Source organism: Leopardus geoffroyi, chromosome E2 (assembly GCF_018350155.1).
Source record: "Leopardus geoffroyi isolate Oge1 chromosome E2, O.geoffroyi_Oge1_pat1.0, whole genome shotgun sequence".
In the NCBI taxonomy this organism is placed as follows: Eukaryota; Metazoa; Chordata; class Mammalia; order Carnivora; family Felidae; genus Leopardus; species Leopardus geoffroyi.
The window spans coordinates 3,686,809-3,700,070 of record NC_059335.1 but is presented as its reverse complement, the minus strand read 5'-3'; the positions used below and the strand labels follow the sequence as shown (position 1 = coordinate 3,700,070).

At 49.6% G+C, this 13,262-nt stretch overlaps 1 protein-coding gene across 10 annotated transcripts; it reads left to right on the top strand.

Annotated features, from left to right (window-relative positions):
• The first annotated feature begins 750 nt into the window (after window positions 1-750).
• On the top strand, window positions 751-6,808 carry LOC123578584 (leukocyte immunoglobulin-like receptor subfamily B member 3). Of its 10 annotated transcripts, none has more exons than XM_045441506.1 (13): window positions 752-1,189; window positions 1,347-1,382; window positions 1,565-1,849; window positions 1,996-2,298; window positions 2,523-2,819; window positions 3,037-3,339; window positions 3,652-3,702; window positions 4,597-4,707; window positions 5,036-5,078; window positions 5,156-5,193; window positions 5,376-5,431; window positions 6,202-6,363; window positions 6,442-6,808. In XM_045441506.1, exons 1-13 carry the CDS (start codon window positions 1,156-1,158, stop codon window positions 6,586-6,588), a joined length of 1,866 nt encoding a protein of 621 aa, XP_045297462.1. In that variant the 5' UTR covers window positions 752-1,155; the 3' UTR covers window positions 6,589-6,808. The 10 variants fall into 10 exon arrangements, with proteins under 10 accessions (XP_045297468.1, XP_045297462.1, XP_045297461.1 ...); XM_045441505.1 differs by having other exon boundaries at window positions 6,199-6,363; XM_045441511.1 differs by having other exon boundaries at window positions 753-1,189; window positions 5,379-5,431; window positions 6,202-6,243.
• The last annotated feature ends 6,454 nt before the right edge of the window (window positions 6,809-13,262 follow it).

The window sequence follows — 13,262 nt, the reverse complement described above, 5'->3', positions numbered from 1 at the left end:
TGAGTCGTCATAAAGGTCCTTATGAGTGAAAGAAGGAGGCAGGGGGTCAGAGCCAAAGAAGTGACCCCAGAGCAGGTGGAGTGATGTGATGTCCTGAAGATGGCAGGGAAGATGTGAATGCCTCTAGAAGGAACACAGTCTGGGGCGCCTGGGTGGCACAGTCGATTGGGCGTCCGACTTTGGCTCAGGTCATGATCTTGCAGTCCGTGGGTTTGAGCCCCGCGTTGGGTTCTGTGCTGACAGCTCAGAGCCTGGAGCCTGCTTCCAATTCTGTGTCTCCCTCTTTCTCTGCCCCTCCTCTGCTCTCTCTCTCTCAAAAATATACATTAAAAAAAATTAGGAGCACAGCCTGAGGACCCCCAGATTTTAGCTCAGGTGTGTCCGTTTTGGACTTCAACCCTCCAAAACTACCATTGTAAATCTTCACAGTTTTACCCACTAGCTTGTAGTGACTGGTTATGGTAACAACACAACAGGAAAATAATACACCAGATACTCCGTTTTAAATTATGTTTCTTTTGGGGCGCCTGAGTGGCGCAGTCGGTTAAGCGTCCGACTTCAGCCAGGTCACGATCTCGCGGTCCGTGAGTTCGAGCCCCGCGTCAGGCTCTGGGCTGATGGCTCAGAGCCTGGAGCCTATTTCCGATTCTGTGTCTCCCTCTCTCTCTGCCCCTCCCCCGTTCATGCTCTGTCTCTCTCTGTCCCCAAAAAAATAAATAAACGTTGAAAAAAAAATTTTTTTTAAATTATGTTTCTTTTTTAGTCTGGGGGTTTTGTTTTGGTAGTCTGAGCTCTGCAAACTAGTTTGAATCAGTCCTGTCCAGTGATGTATTTCTGGGCCAGATACATTGCAAATACTTAATAAATACGTGTTGAAGCTTGGGTCACCAGGGGGTAGCAGGCCAGGAAGACAACAGTTTATGGATCAGGTGAGGCCTCGGATGTGGTTGAAACATCTGCAAAGCCTGCTGCCTTCTCCAGCCTCAGCCCTGGGGAAATGACGGCCAGGCTGTTCCCCTTCCTGCCTGGCTGCTGATGTGACAACCCCATGACCAGGCAGACCAGCCTCCGAGTGGCCACACCCTGTGCTTCTGTCTGTCCTCCAAGCACCAAGGTCCCTCCATCTGCACAACAGGGACAGAGGCAGGAGACATCATGACCCCCACCCTCACGACCCTGCTTCTCCTCGGTGAGATCTCAGGAGGGGAGAGGACGCCCTAGTCTGGGAGGAACCTGCGTCACAGCCAGGCCCTGGGCTGTTAGAGACCCCAAGCACAGGAAGCTCGTGGGAAGGAGGGGTTCTGCTCAGGATTTGGGGCAACCCTCTCACAGGAACTCTTTTCCAGGGCTGAGTGTGGAACCCAGGACCCGAGCGCAGGCAGGTGAGTGTGTCCCCAGGTGTTCCATCCCACCTCCTCACTGGGGACAGGGGTCACCCACCAGGCAGCGGGGAATGGAGAACAGCAGTTCTGGGCGGATGGAGAGGGGACGTCTGGGGGTTTGGGGCTGAGGTGGGAACTGGGGATGGGGAAGGTCTTGTGACCCAGCCTCTGTTTCCTTCCAGGGACCCTCCCCACACCCTCCCTCTGGGCTGAGCCAGGCTCTGTGGTCCCCCGGGGTAGCGCTGTGACCATCTGGTGTCAGGGAATCCTGGAGGCCCACGAGTTCCATCTGAATAAAGACGGACACACAGTGCCCTGGGACAGACAGAAGCCACTGGAGCCTGGGAACAAAGCCAAGTTCTCCATCAGCTACGCAACAGAGCAGTATGCAGGCCGATATCACTGTTCCTGTCAAAGCCCCACTGGCTCCTCAGAGGGCAGTGACCCCCTGGAGCTGGTGGTGACAGGTGCGAGCCCCCTCAGGGTCCCCACCCTAGGCTCTGCCCTCAGGGAGGGGGTCTGCTCCCAGAGCGTCTCCCTCTCGCAGTCCAGCCCTGGGGATACTATGGGGGGATCTGGGTCCTATTTAATGTGTCCCTTCTTCCTCTCCTAGGTTTCCATGCCGAACCCACTCTCTCAGCTCTGCCCAACCCCATGGTGACTTCAGGAGGGAAGGTGACCCTCCAGTGCACCTCACGGACGGGATTCCATAGGTTCGTCCTGATGAAGGAAGGAGAACCCAGACCCGTCTGGACCCTGGACTCTCAGAAACCCACCAGTGGACAGTTCCAGGCCCTGTTTCTTGTGGGCCCTGTGATCCTCAGCGCCAGGTGGACGTTCAGATGCCATGGCTATTTCAACAACACTCCCCAGTTGTGGTCACACCCCAGTGACCCCCTAGAACTGCTGGTCTCAGGTGAGGGAGTCTGATTTTTGTTGCATCCGTGTTTTGACCACCAGACAGGTTATGGAGGCTCTGCTCCCAGGGGAGCCCCAGATCAGAGGGTGGGGTGAGGGGGACACGGGATCTCACAGGTCAGAGACACAGAATGTGAGAGACACTGAGACCTGGGGGTCAGGACAGGAGAAGAGAGGTTTGGGGAGAATCTGCTCCTCAACCCACGACTGGTTGTCTCCCAGGTATGTCCAGGAAGCCCTCCCTCCTGACCCAGCAGAGCCCTGTCGTGACCCCTGGACAGAGGCTGACCCTCCAGTGTCGCTCTGACGTCGGCTATGACAGATTCGCTCTGTACAAGGAGGCGGCACGTGACCTTCCCCAGCACCTTAGCCTGCAGCCCCAGGCTGGGCTCTCGGGGGCCGACTTCCCCCTGGGCCCAGTGAGCGGCTCCCACGGGGGCCGGTACACGTGTTATGGTGGACACAACCTCTCCTCCGAGTGGTCGGCCCCCAGTGACCCCCTGGACATCCTGGTCACAGGTGAGGGGACACGGGTTCAGTCAGGGTCCCAGACTCTGCACAGGCCCTGCTGGGGGTGTCCCAGGTGGTGGTGGCTGGGGTCAGGGGTGTGGGGTCCCCAGGGAGGGAGAGAGACAGAGAGACAGGGGATGGGGAAGGGGAGAGACTCAGAGGACAGACAGACAGACTCAGTTCAGAGCAAGGATGGACAGCTCCTCACCTGCCTTCCTCTCTCTAGGACAGCTCTCCTACACACCCTCCCTCTCGGTGCAGCCAGGACCCATGGTGGCCTCAGGAGAGAATGTGACCCTGCTGTGTCAGTCCTGGAGCTTTGTGGACACTTTCCTTCTGTCCAAGGAGGGGGCAGCCGACCCTCCCCTGCGTCTTAGATCAAAGTACCGAGCTGGGCATTACCAGGCCAAATTCTCCATGAATCCTGTGACCTCAGCCCAGGGGGGGACCTACAGGTGCTACGGCTCATACAGCACTTCCCCCCACCTGTTGTCACACCCCAGTGACCCCCTGGAGCTCCAGGTCTCAGGTGAGGGGCCCCAGCCCTGTCCCCTCTGTGTCCCAATGTTGTCTTCAGGGCCCTGTGCCCAAGAGAGCCCTGGCTGAGACATAATGGAAGGGGCTCAGAGGAAGTGTCACCCGAGGGGTCCGCCCCTCAGAGCACAGGAGGGAAGCACGCCCCTCCCTCCCTGCCCCTCTCCTTGTCCCCGTCACCACAATTCTCCAGGTGGAGGAGGAGGGCCCTGGGGGCCGCAGGGCACAGAGGGAGAAGGCTGTAAGCAGAGACAGGGTCTTGAAGGGAAACTCCAGCCCCCTCCTCTACTGCTGCCCTTCCCCCCAGGATCCTCTGGAGAGCCCGGCCCCCCAGCCACAGATCCCAGCTCAACAGCTGGTGAGTCACGGTGACTTCTGTCCAGGGCTTTCCTTCCCGTGTTTCAGAGATGCCAGGGCGGCCACCAGGCTCCAGGGGCTCTGAGGCCAGGGGGAGGAGGGCTGGGGTGGTCATGGCAGAGGGAGAGGGTGGGGGCCCAGCTGGGGAAGAGGCAGCCCCCCCCCCCCGACCCCAGGAGCCTCTGCGGGCAAGTGAAGGTCTCCGTCAGGAGGAGGCGGTGGGTCCATGGGAGCAGGGGTTGGTTGCACCGTCAGTTCAGGCACCTCTGGAGACACCGGCTTGGACACGCCCCTCCCCTGCCTGGGCCTCAGTTTCCCCAGGTGTAAAGGAGAGAGTCGTGACCCAGATTAGACTTCCCCTCAGTTCTGGCCGTGGCTCTGGCCCCCTCCGGGGGGAGAGGAGGGCTCATGGGGAAGCCCCTCCGGGTGGGGATTCTATGGGGACCTGGCCCTCTGCAGCAGTGGGATGACCCTGGAGGGGGAGGGGCGGGAGGACAATGGCTGGGGGCCTTCAGGTAGTGAGGGGAATCTGGAAGGACCCTCGGCCCCAGACGAAGACGCTGGGACAGACCCGCCTGCAGATGAGAAGCCCAGAGCCCCAAGTTGGTGTCGGCCTGGGGGGGCAGCATGAGGAGAGCGCAGGGAACCCACAGCCCGGGTTCCAGTCCCAGCCCTGCCGCCTCCACGCTGGGCCACCTGGGACACGTGATCAGCCTCCCTGTGCCTCACTTTCCTGTCTGTGGAGTGGGGGGCGGGGGGGGGGGCGGCAGTCCCCTGCTGCGTGACCCTTGACAGGGTCAGAGGTGAATGCCCAGAGCCCAGCACGTGCCTGGCACACAGCAGGCGCCCAGTTAAATGGCATCACTGGCTCCTTCACGGTGTGGCTCTGCCCAAGGTCCCAACCTGTACGTCCTCCTCGGGGCCGCGGGGGCCTTCGTCCTGCTGCTCTGCCTCCTCGTCGTCCTCCTCGTCCGTCGCCGGCGTCAGGGCAAAGGCAGGAAGCCGGGTGAGAAGGGACGGGGGTGACCAGCCCCAGGGGGTGGTGGCTCTCCCGCGGGTGGATGGAGAGTGGCTCAGGGCGCCAGCCAGAGGGAAACCAGACGCGGGAAAGGCCAGCGTGGAAAGACACTTCTGCAGAGTCTCACGTCGGAGAGGCTAGAAAGAAAACACCGAAGGTCGGCACCCATGTGCCAGTTGAAGGTGTTTCCCTCTTTTCCGTCTGGGAGATGTTGAAACACGGGCAATATGTGTGAAGGGTTCCTTTCCTCTGGGATCACGTGGCGGGGGTCGTAACCTCCCAGCCCAGGGGGAGGCTGATTCCCAACTTCCTGCAGGGGCCGCAGACCCAGAGCCCCAGGACAGAGGCCTGCAGGACAGGTAACTTGTGCCCGCAGACCCCCGAGCCCCCACCCGCCTGCCCGTCTATGCCCCCTAACACCCCATCTCCTCCCCAGCTCCGGGCCGGCTGCCGCCACCCAGGAGGAGACCCTCTGTGAGAGGAGTGGGGCCGCCCCCGGGGGGTGGGGGCTGGGAGGGGCTGGTGGCTGGGAGTGAGGACCGCGCTCCCGCACGTGTGGCCTCGGCCCCTCACCCGCCACTGGAGCCCCTGGACTGCGGGGTGGGGTGTGAGCCCAGGGGACCTTGCCAAGAGACACGCCCCCCTTTCTGCCCCAGCAGATGCCTCCGTGCAAGACGCACAGCCCGAGGAGGGGGTGGAGCTGGACCAGCGGGTGAGACCCCTGCTCCCGTGCAGACCCCGAGGGCCCTCCTGGTGCCAAACGTAAACCAACGGACACTCCCGTGTCCTCACCCCACCCGGTCGTGGCGGTGTCCCCCGGGTGCCCTCTCCCTCCTTGGGCACCCCGGGGCCTCTTGCCGTGACCTCGCGGGACCTCCCACATGCCCCCCTTGACTGGTCCTCACCCGCCGTCGGACTTCCGGTTGTTGGGGTGCTCGCCCGGGTCTCAAGAGGGTGCGTGAAGAAAGGAATCACCCGCAGGTCTCTAGGCCCCATTCGTTCGTTTGCCCGGCAAATGTGCACGGAGAGCCCACCGTGTACCAGGCCCCACCTAGCGCTGCAGGCACGACAGTGAGCAAAGCTGACCCACGCTCGGCGAGCTCACCTTGTGGGCGACAGAGCATATGCGAGGAAGTGGGCGGTGTCCCGGAGTGCAAAGTGCGGCTGTGGAAAATAAGGCAGGAGGTGGGGGTAGCAGGCGCAAAGGTCCTTAGGCAGCAACATGCGTTTTCAGGAAGGTGGGGGTGGCAGCCGTGTGGTTGGAGCCAAATGAGCAGACACAGTGTCGGGAACAGATTCGGAGCCGTAGGAAGCACCCAGATGCCCCAAGGCTCGGGAAGTCCCTGAGGAGTCCACCGGGAGATTGACCTAAGCTGCCTAAAAGTTCGAAAGCATCACTCTGGCAACAGTGTGGAAAACTCACCGAGGCTGTCGAGTGGAATCAAGGAGACGAATCTCCCCCTCACTGTCTGTCTCCAGCAGGACGCGGAGGATGGAGACCCCCAAGGAACGACGTATGCCCAGGTGAGCCACTCAAGATCAAGACTCAGTCGCGGACCGGCCACTTCTCCTTCCCCCCTGTGGGGGGGATTGCCGGACACAGAAGACAAACAAGCAGAGGAAGACAGGCAGATGGACAGTCAGGTGGGTCCTCTCTTCTCCAGGCTCCCAGGCTCGCCCCACCCCAACCACACACCTCCCCTCTCCCCCCGCCCACTGCAGGCTGCCGCATCTGACGTCCCCCCAGATGTGACCTACGCCCAGCTGAACCGCTTGACGCTCAGACGGGAGACGAGTGCACCCCATTCCTCCCAAGCCGGGGAGCCTCCAGCAGAGCCCAGCGTGTATGCTGCTCTGGCCATCCGCTAGCCCAGGAAGGACCCACACCCCACACTCCAGGGAGGGGACCGCGGGGACCCCAGGAGGCGCAGGAGCTGCCCACAGAGGCCACCTAATGGCCCCAGCCAGCTTGGACTCCTAACATAGACCAGTAAGAACTCCTGGGACCCTCTGGGAGTGACCGGATTCTGCCATCAAAGATAGCTAGAGCCCCTACATTTTGGAAATAAAGCAACAGACTTCTCGATAATCCGTGAGCGAAATGAGAAACCCAAAATGGAAATGGGAAAATGCTTACGCTGAATGATAATGCAAATGTTACACATCAGACCTATGGCGCAGGAAAATTAACAACCAGGAATGAATATATTAGAAAAGAAAAAGCCTAAAATTAACAACTCAGGCAACAAGAGATGTTGGCGAGGATGCAGAGAAAAAGGATCTCTTTTGCACTGCTGGTGGGAATGCAAACTGGTGCAGCCACTCTGGAAAACAGTTTGGAGGTTCCTTAAAAAAGTAAAAATAGAATTAACCTACGACCCAGCAATTGTACTAGTTAGGTATTTAGCCAAGGGACAGAGGTATGCTGTTTCAAAGGGACACACGCACCCCAATGTTTACAGCAGCACTATCAACAATAGCCAAAGTATGTAAAGAGCCCAAACGTCCATTGATAGATGAATGGATAAAGAAGATGCGGGGTGTGTGTGTGTGTGTGTGTGTGTGTGTGTGTGTGTATATATATATATATATATAATGGAGTATTACTAGGAAATCAAAAAGAATGAAACCTTGCCATTTGCAATTATGTGGATGGAACTGGAGGGTATTATGCTAAGCGACCTAAGTCAGTCAGAGAAAGACAAATCTATTATTTCACTGATGTGGAATTTTAAGATACAAAACAGATGAACATAAAGGAAGGGAAGCAAAAATAATAATAAACAGGGAGGGAGACAAACCATAAGAGACTCTTAAATACAGGGAACAAACTGAGGGTTGCTGGAGGGGAGGAGGTGGGGGGCTAAATGGGCAAGGGACATTAAGGAGGACACTTGTTTGGATGAGCACTGGGTGTTATATGTAAGTGATGAATCACTAAATTCTATTCCTGAAATCATTTTTACACTATATGTTAACTAACTTGGATGTAATTTTTTAAAAAGAAGAAGAAAGGAAAAGAAAAAAGCCTAAAAAGTCAATGATCCAAGTTATCATACCAAGAATTTAGAGGAGGAAAGAAGCAAATTATTCCAAATGAAGGTAGAAGGAAGGAAATTATAGTGATAAGAGTAGCTACTAATGAGGATGAACAAAAAATAAAGAAGAATCAATAAAGCCCAAAGTGTTCATTTTTTAAAACGTTAATCACATTTATAAATCCTAGTCAAAATGGCCAAGAGTGGGGGGCACCCATTATCATTTTCAGGAGGGCATCACATCCTACAGACTTTAAATCAATAATAGAACATGATGATCGATTGTATGCCAATATATTAGAAAATGTAGATGAAATGAACACAATCCCCAAAAATACAAGTTTCCAAAATGATGAAGGATAAGTAGAAAATATGTATCACCTTATGTATACATTAAATGCATTGACTCTGTGATCAAAAATCACCCCCCAACTGAAGTGTGAGGAAACTGACAGAAATGGAGAGCAGAATGGTGGCTGTCAGGTCTGGGGGGTGCAGAAATGGTGAAGTGTTGGTCAAGATTATAGGTGTAAAATTAAGAGATATATAGTTAGTTCTAAGATTATACATTCTGGGGATCTAATGTACAGCATGGTGACCATAGCTATACTGTATCATCTTGAATGCGGCAAAGAGAGTAGACCTAAGATGTTCTCATCATATAAAAAAGGCAGCTATGTTATGGGATGGAAGTATTAGCTAATGCCATAGTGATAATCATCTTGTAATATATACATGTTTCCGTTGAGGAGGCTTCATTGGCAATTTCCTCCAAACACTTACAAAACACACACACACCAGAATTACACAAGACTTTCTTGAGAATAATAATAATAAAAAAAGGAAGTAATATTTTATCAGGCTAGGAAAATATTGACACCAAAGCCTGGAAAGGAATTTGTAGAATGGGAAAGGCAAGGAACGATGTCTCACATAAACTTAGATGTAAATCTCTAAACAAAACATTCACAAATAAGATTCAGCAGTATATAAAAAGGGCAATACATCATGACCATACTGGATTTTGCAGGGGAGAGGAAGAACAGAGTAGCTTAAAGTATTAAAAATCAATCAATATAATCCAATACATTAACAGAATAAGTTAAAAAAAAAAATGACCATCTCACAAACTAGTGGTTGCCAGAGGGGAAGAGGGTGGGGATGGGTGAAGCAAATGAAAGAGCTTAAAAGGCATAAACTTCGAGCTAGAAAATAAATGAGCCACAGGGATGAAAAATACAGCATAGGGAATATAGTCAATAATATTGTAATAATTTTGTTTCTGACACTAAATAACTACACTTCATATAGTGAGCATTCCATAATGCATGTAATTGTTGAATCACTATACTGTTCATCTGAACCTAATATGTCAATGTAGATGATTGTACTTTAGTTAAAATTTTAAAAATGAAGAAATCTCAACAGGTGCAGACAAAGCTTTTGATAAAATACACCAACAATTCATCATGAAAATAAAAACTCATCAGATATAAAAGGTTGTTTCTTAGAACTTACAGAGGCATATTTAGCAATCACCACTTAGCCAATCATTTTTAAAGGTGAGAACTTGGAGTCCTCTCTCTGATTGGAAATGATGCAAGTATGTTTCCTATGACCATTTGTATTCAGCATGGCATTGAATTTATTTAATTGGAGGTACCAACCAATTAAATGAAGCAAAACAAAGTGATAAGCACCGAAATGGATAAGAATAATAATTGTATTGCTTCAAGATTACACAGGTGTGTGCACAGAAGATAAAAAATAATATAAAGATGTATTATCCAAATTAAAAAGTTTCCTTGTCATTTGCAGTGACGTGGAGGGAGTTAGAATGCATTACGCTAAGTGAAATAAGGCAATCAGAGAAGACAAATATATGATTTCCCTCATATGTGAAATTTAAGAAGGAAAACAGATGAACATATAGGAAATAGAGGGAGAGAGAAGAGAGGGAAACAAACCATAAAGACTCTTTAGAGAACAAACAGGGTTGATGGAGGGAGGTGGGTGGGGGATGGGCTAGATGGGTGATGGGTATTAAGGAGGACACTTGTTGGGATGGCCACTGGGTGTTGTACGTAGGTGATGAATCACTAAATTCTACTCCTGAAAACAAGATTGCACTGTATGTTAACTAAAATTTTTTTTTTTTAATTCCAGATTTACTGGATACATGGTCAATATTTAGAAATCAGTTGCATTCAGAGTTCCAGTTCTGGATGAAGATAGAGTAGGTAGATGCCCCCCTATTTCTTTATACCGGTGAGACTGATTATTTACTTCTGACCTCCAGAATTATAATAAATCTATGTTATCTTTTTTTAAAGCATTCTTTTTTTTTTTTTCAATGTTTATTTATTTTTGGGACAGAGAGAGACAGAGCATGAACGGGGGAGGGGCAGAGAGAGAGGGAGACACAGAATCGGAAACAGGCTCCAGGCTCGGAGCCATCAGCCCAGAGCCTGACGCGGGGCTCGAACTCCCGGACCGCGAGATCATGACCTGGCTGAAGTCGGACGCTTAACCGACTGCGCCACCCAGGCGCCCCTAAATCTATGTTATCTTAAGATACCAAGTTTGTGGTCATTTATGACAACAGCAATTAGAAACTAATACAACCACTCAAATTTTCTTTTGATTAATGTTTGCATAGTACATTTTTCATTTTTCTACTTTTTTATGTTTTTATTTATTTTTTGAGAGAGAGAAATAGAATGTGAGTGGGGGAGGGACAGAGAGAGAGAAGGAAACACAGAATCTGAAGCAGGCTCCAGGCTCTGCACTGTCAGCACAGACCACGATGTGGGACTTGAACTCACAAACTGTGAAATCATGACCTGAGCTGAAGTCAGATGCTCAACTAATTGAGCCACCCAGGCACCCCTCTTCTACCTTTTCATGTGGTTACATTACATAAAATTCACCATTTTAACCATCACTAAAGCATATAATTCAGTGGCATGAAGTATATTTACCATCTTAGATAATCATCACCACTATCCATTTCCAGAACACTGTTATTATACCAAATGGAAACTCCCTACACATTAAATAATTACTCCCATGTCCCTTTGCCACCAGCCCTTGTCAATCTCTGTTCCAATTCCTATGTCTGTGAATTTGTCTACTTAGTACATCTAAGTGGAATCATACAATATGCGACTTTTTGTGTCTGGATTTTTTACTTAGCACAATGTTTTCAAGATTCATCCACATTGGGGCGCCTGGGTGGCGCAGTCAGTTAAGCGTCCGACTTCAGCCAGGTCACGATCTCGCGGTCCGTGAGTTCGAGCCCCGCGTCAGGCTCTGGGCTGATGGCTCAGAGCCTGGAGCCTGTTTCTGATTCTGTGTCTCCCTCTCTCTCTGCCCCTCTCCCGTTCATGCTCTGTCTCTCTCTGTCCCAAAAATAAATAAACGTTGAAAAAAAAAATTTAAAGATTCATCCACATTGTTCATTCTTTTGCTTTTCACCCATTTACACCATTATATTTGAAGTGAATTTCTTATAGACTGCAAATAGAGTTTTGCTTATAGTTGTTTTTCTTTTTTTCATCTTTAATTAATTTTTTTTTTAATTTACATCCAAGTTAGTTAGCATATAGTGCAACAATGATTTCAGGAGTAGATTCCTTAATGCCTCTTACTCATTTAGCCCATCCCCCCATCCCACAACCCCTCCAGTAACCCTCTGTTTGTTTTCCATATCTAAGAGTCTCTTATGTTTTGTCCCTCTCCCAGTGTTTATATTGGGAAGCAAAACTAATATAGTTGTTTTTCTTAAGCCCATCTTAAAATCTTTGTCTTTTAAGTGTTGTATTTAGATCATTTACATATAGTGTAATTCCTGATAAGATTGTTATTAGATTTCCCATTTTATTTTTGTTTGTCCCCTCTTTTGTTTGTTCTTTTATTTTTCCTCTTTTGCCTTTAAAAATATTTTATTGACATTTTAACAATATTTATTCTTCTAATCCATGATCATGGAATGTTTTTCCATTTCTTTGTATTTTCTTCAATTTCCTTCATAAGCTTTCTATAGTTTTCAGCATACAGATCTTTTACATCTTTGTTTAGGTTTATTCCTAGTTATTTTATGGTTCTTAGTGCAATTGTGAATGGGATCAGTTTCTTTATTTCTCTTTCTGTTGCTTTATTATTGGTGTATAAAAATGCAACTGATTTCTTTACATTAATTTTCTACCCTGCGACTTTGATGAATTCATATATCAGTTCTAGCAGACTTTTGGTGGAGTCTGTCAGGTTTTCCATGTGCAGTATCATGTCATCTGCAAAAAGTGAAAGTTTGACTTCATCTTTGCCAATTTTGATGCCTTTGATTTCCTTTTCTTGTCTGTTTGTTGATGCTAGCACTTCCAACAGTATGTTAAGCAACAGCAGTGACAGTGGACATCCCTGTTGTGTTCCTGATCTCAGGGGGAAAGCTCTCAGTTTTTCCCCATTGAGGATGATATTAGCTGTGGGGTTTTCATAAACGGCTTTTATGATGTTCCTTCTATGTTCCTTCTATCTCGACTTTCTCGAGGGTTTTTATTAAGAAAGGATGCTGTATTTTGTCAAATGCTTTTTCTGCATCAATTGACAGGATCATATGGTTCTTATCTTTTCTTTTATTAATGTGATGTATCACATTGATTGATGTGAGAATATTGAAGCAACCCTGTAGCCCAGAAATGAATCCCGCTTGATCATGGTGAATAATTCCTTTTATATGGTGTTGAATTCGATTTGCTAGTATCTTGTTGAGAATTTTTGCATTCGTATTCATCAGGGATATTGGCCTGTAGTTCTCTTTCTTTGCTGGATCTCTGTCTGGTTTGGGAATTAAAGTAATGTTGGCCTCATAGTATGAGTCTGGAAGCTTTCCTTCCCTTCCTATTTTTTGGAACAGCCTGAGAAGGATAGGTATTATCTCTGCTTTAAATGTCTGGTAGAATTCCCCAGGGAAGCCATCTGGTCCAGGACTTATTTGTTGGGAGATTTTTGATAACTGATTCCATCTCTTCACTGGTTATGCATCTGTTCAAATTTTCTATTTCTTCCCTTTGAGTTTTGGAAGTGTGTGGCATTCAATGCAATAGCAATCAAAATTGCACCAGCATTCTTCTCAAAGCTAGAACAAGCGATCCTAAAATTTGTATGGAATTACAAAAGACCCCGAATAGCTAAAGTATTATTAAATTTAAAAAGTTTTTAATGTTTATTTATTTTTGCAGAGAGAGAGACAGACAGAGCATGAGTGGGGGAGGGGCAGAGAGAGAGGGAGACACAGAATCTGAAACAGGCCCCAGGCTCTGAGCTGTCAGCACAGAGCCTGATGCTCGAACTCACAGACAGCGAGATCACGACCTGAGCCGAAGTCAGACCCTCAACCAACTGAGCTACATAGGCGCCCCACCAAAGTAATATTGAAGAAGAAAACCGGGGGCGCCTGGGTGGCGCAGTCGGTTAAGCGTCCGACTTCAGCCAGGTCACGATCTC

Bases quoted from the DNA above. Each gene is read 5' to 3' on its own strand.
- LOC123578584 (XM_045441505.1), top strand. From the start codon at position 1,156: ATGACCCCCACCCTCACGACCCTGCTTCTCCTCG. The intron at 1,190-1,346 runs GTGAGATCTCAG...ACTCTTTTCCAG, and splicing joins CACGACCCTGCTTCTCCTCG to GGCTGAGTGTGGAACCCAGG. The intron at 5,432-6,198 runs GTGAGACCCCTG...GTCTGTCTCCAG, and splicing joins GGGTGGAGCTGGACCAGCGG to CAGGACGCGGAGGATGGAGA.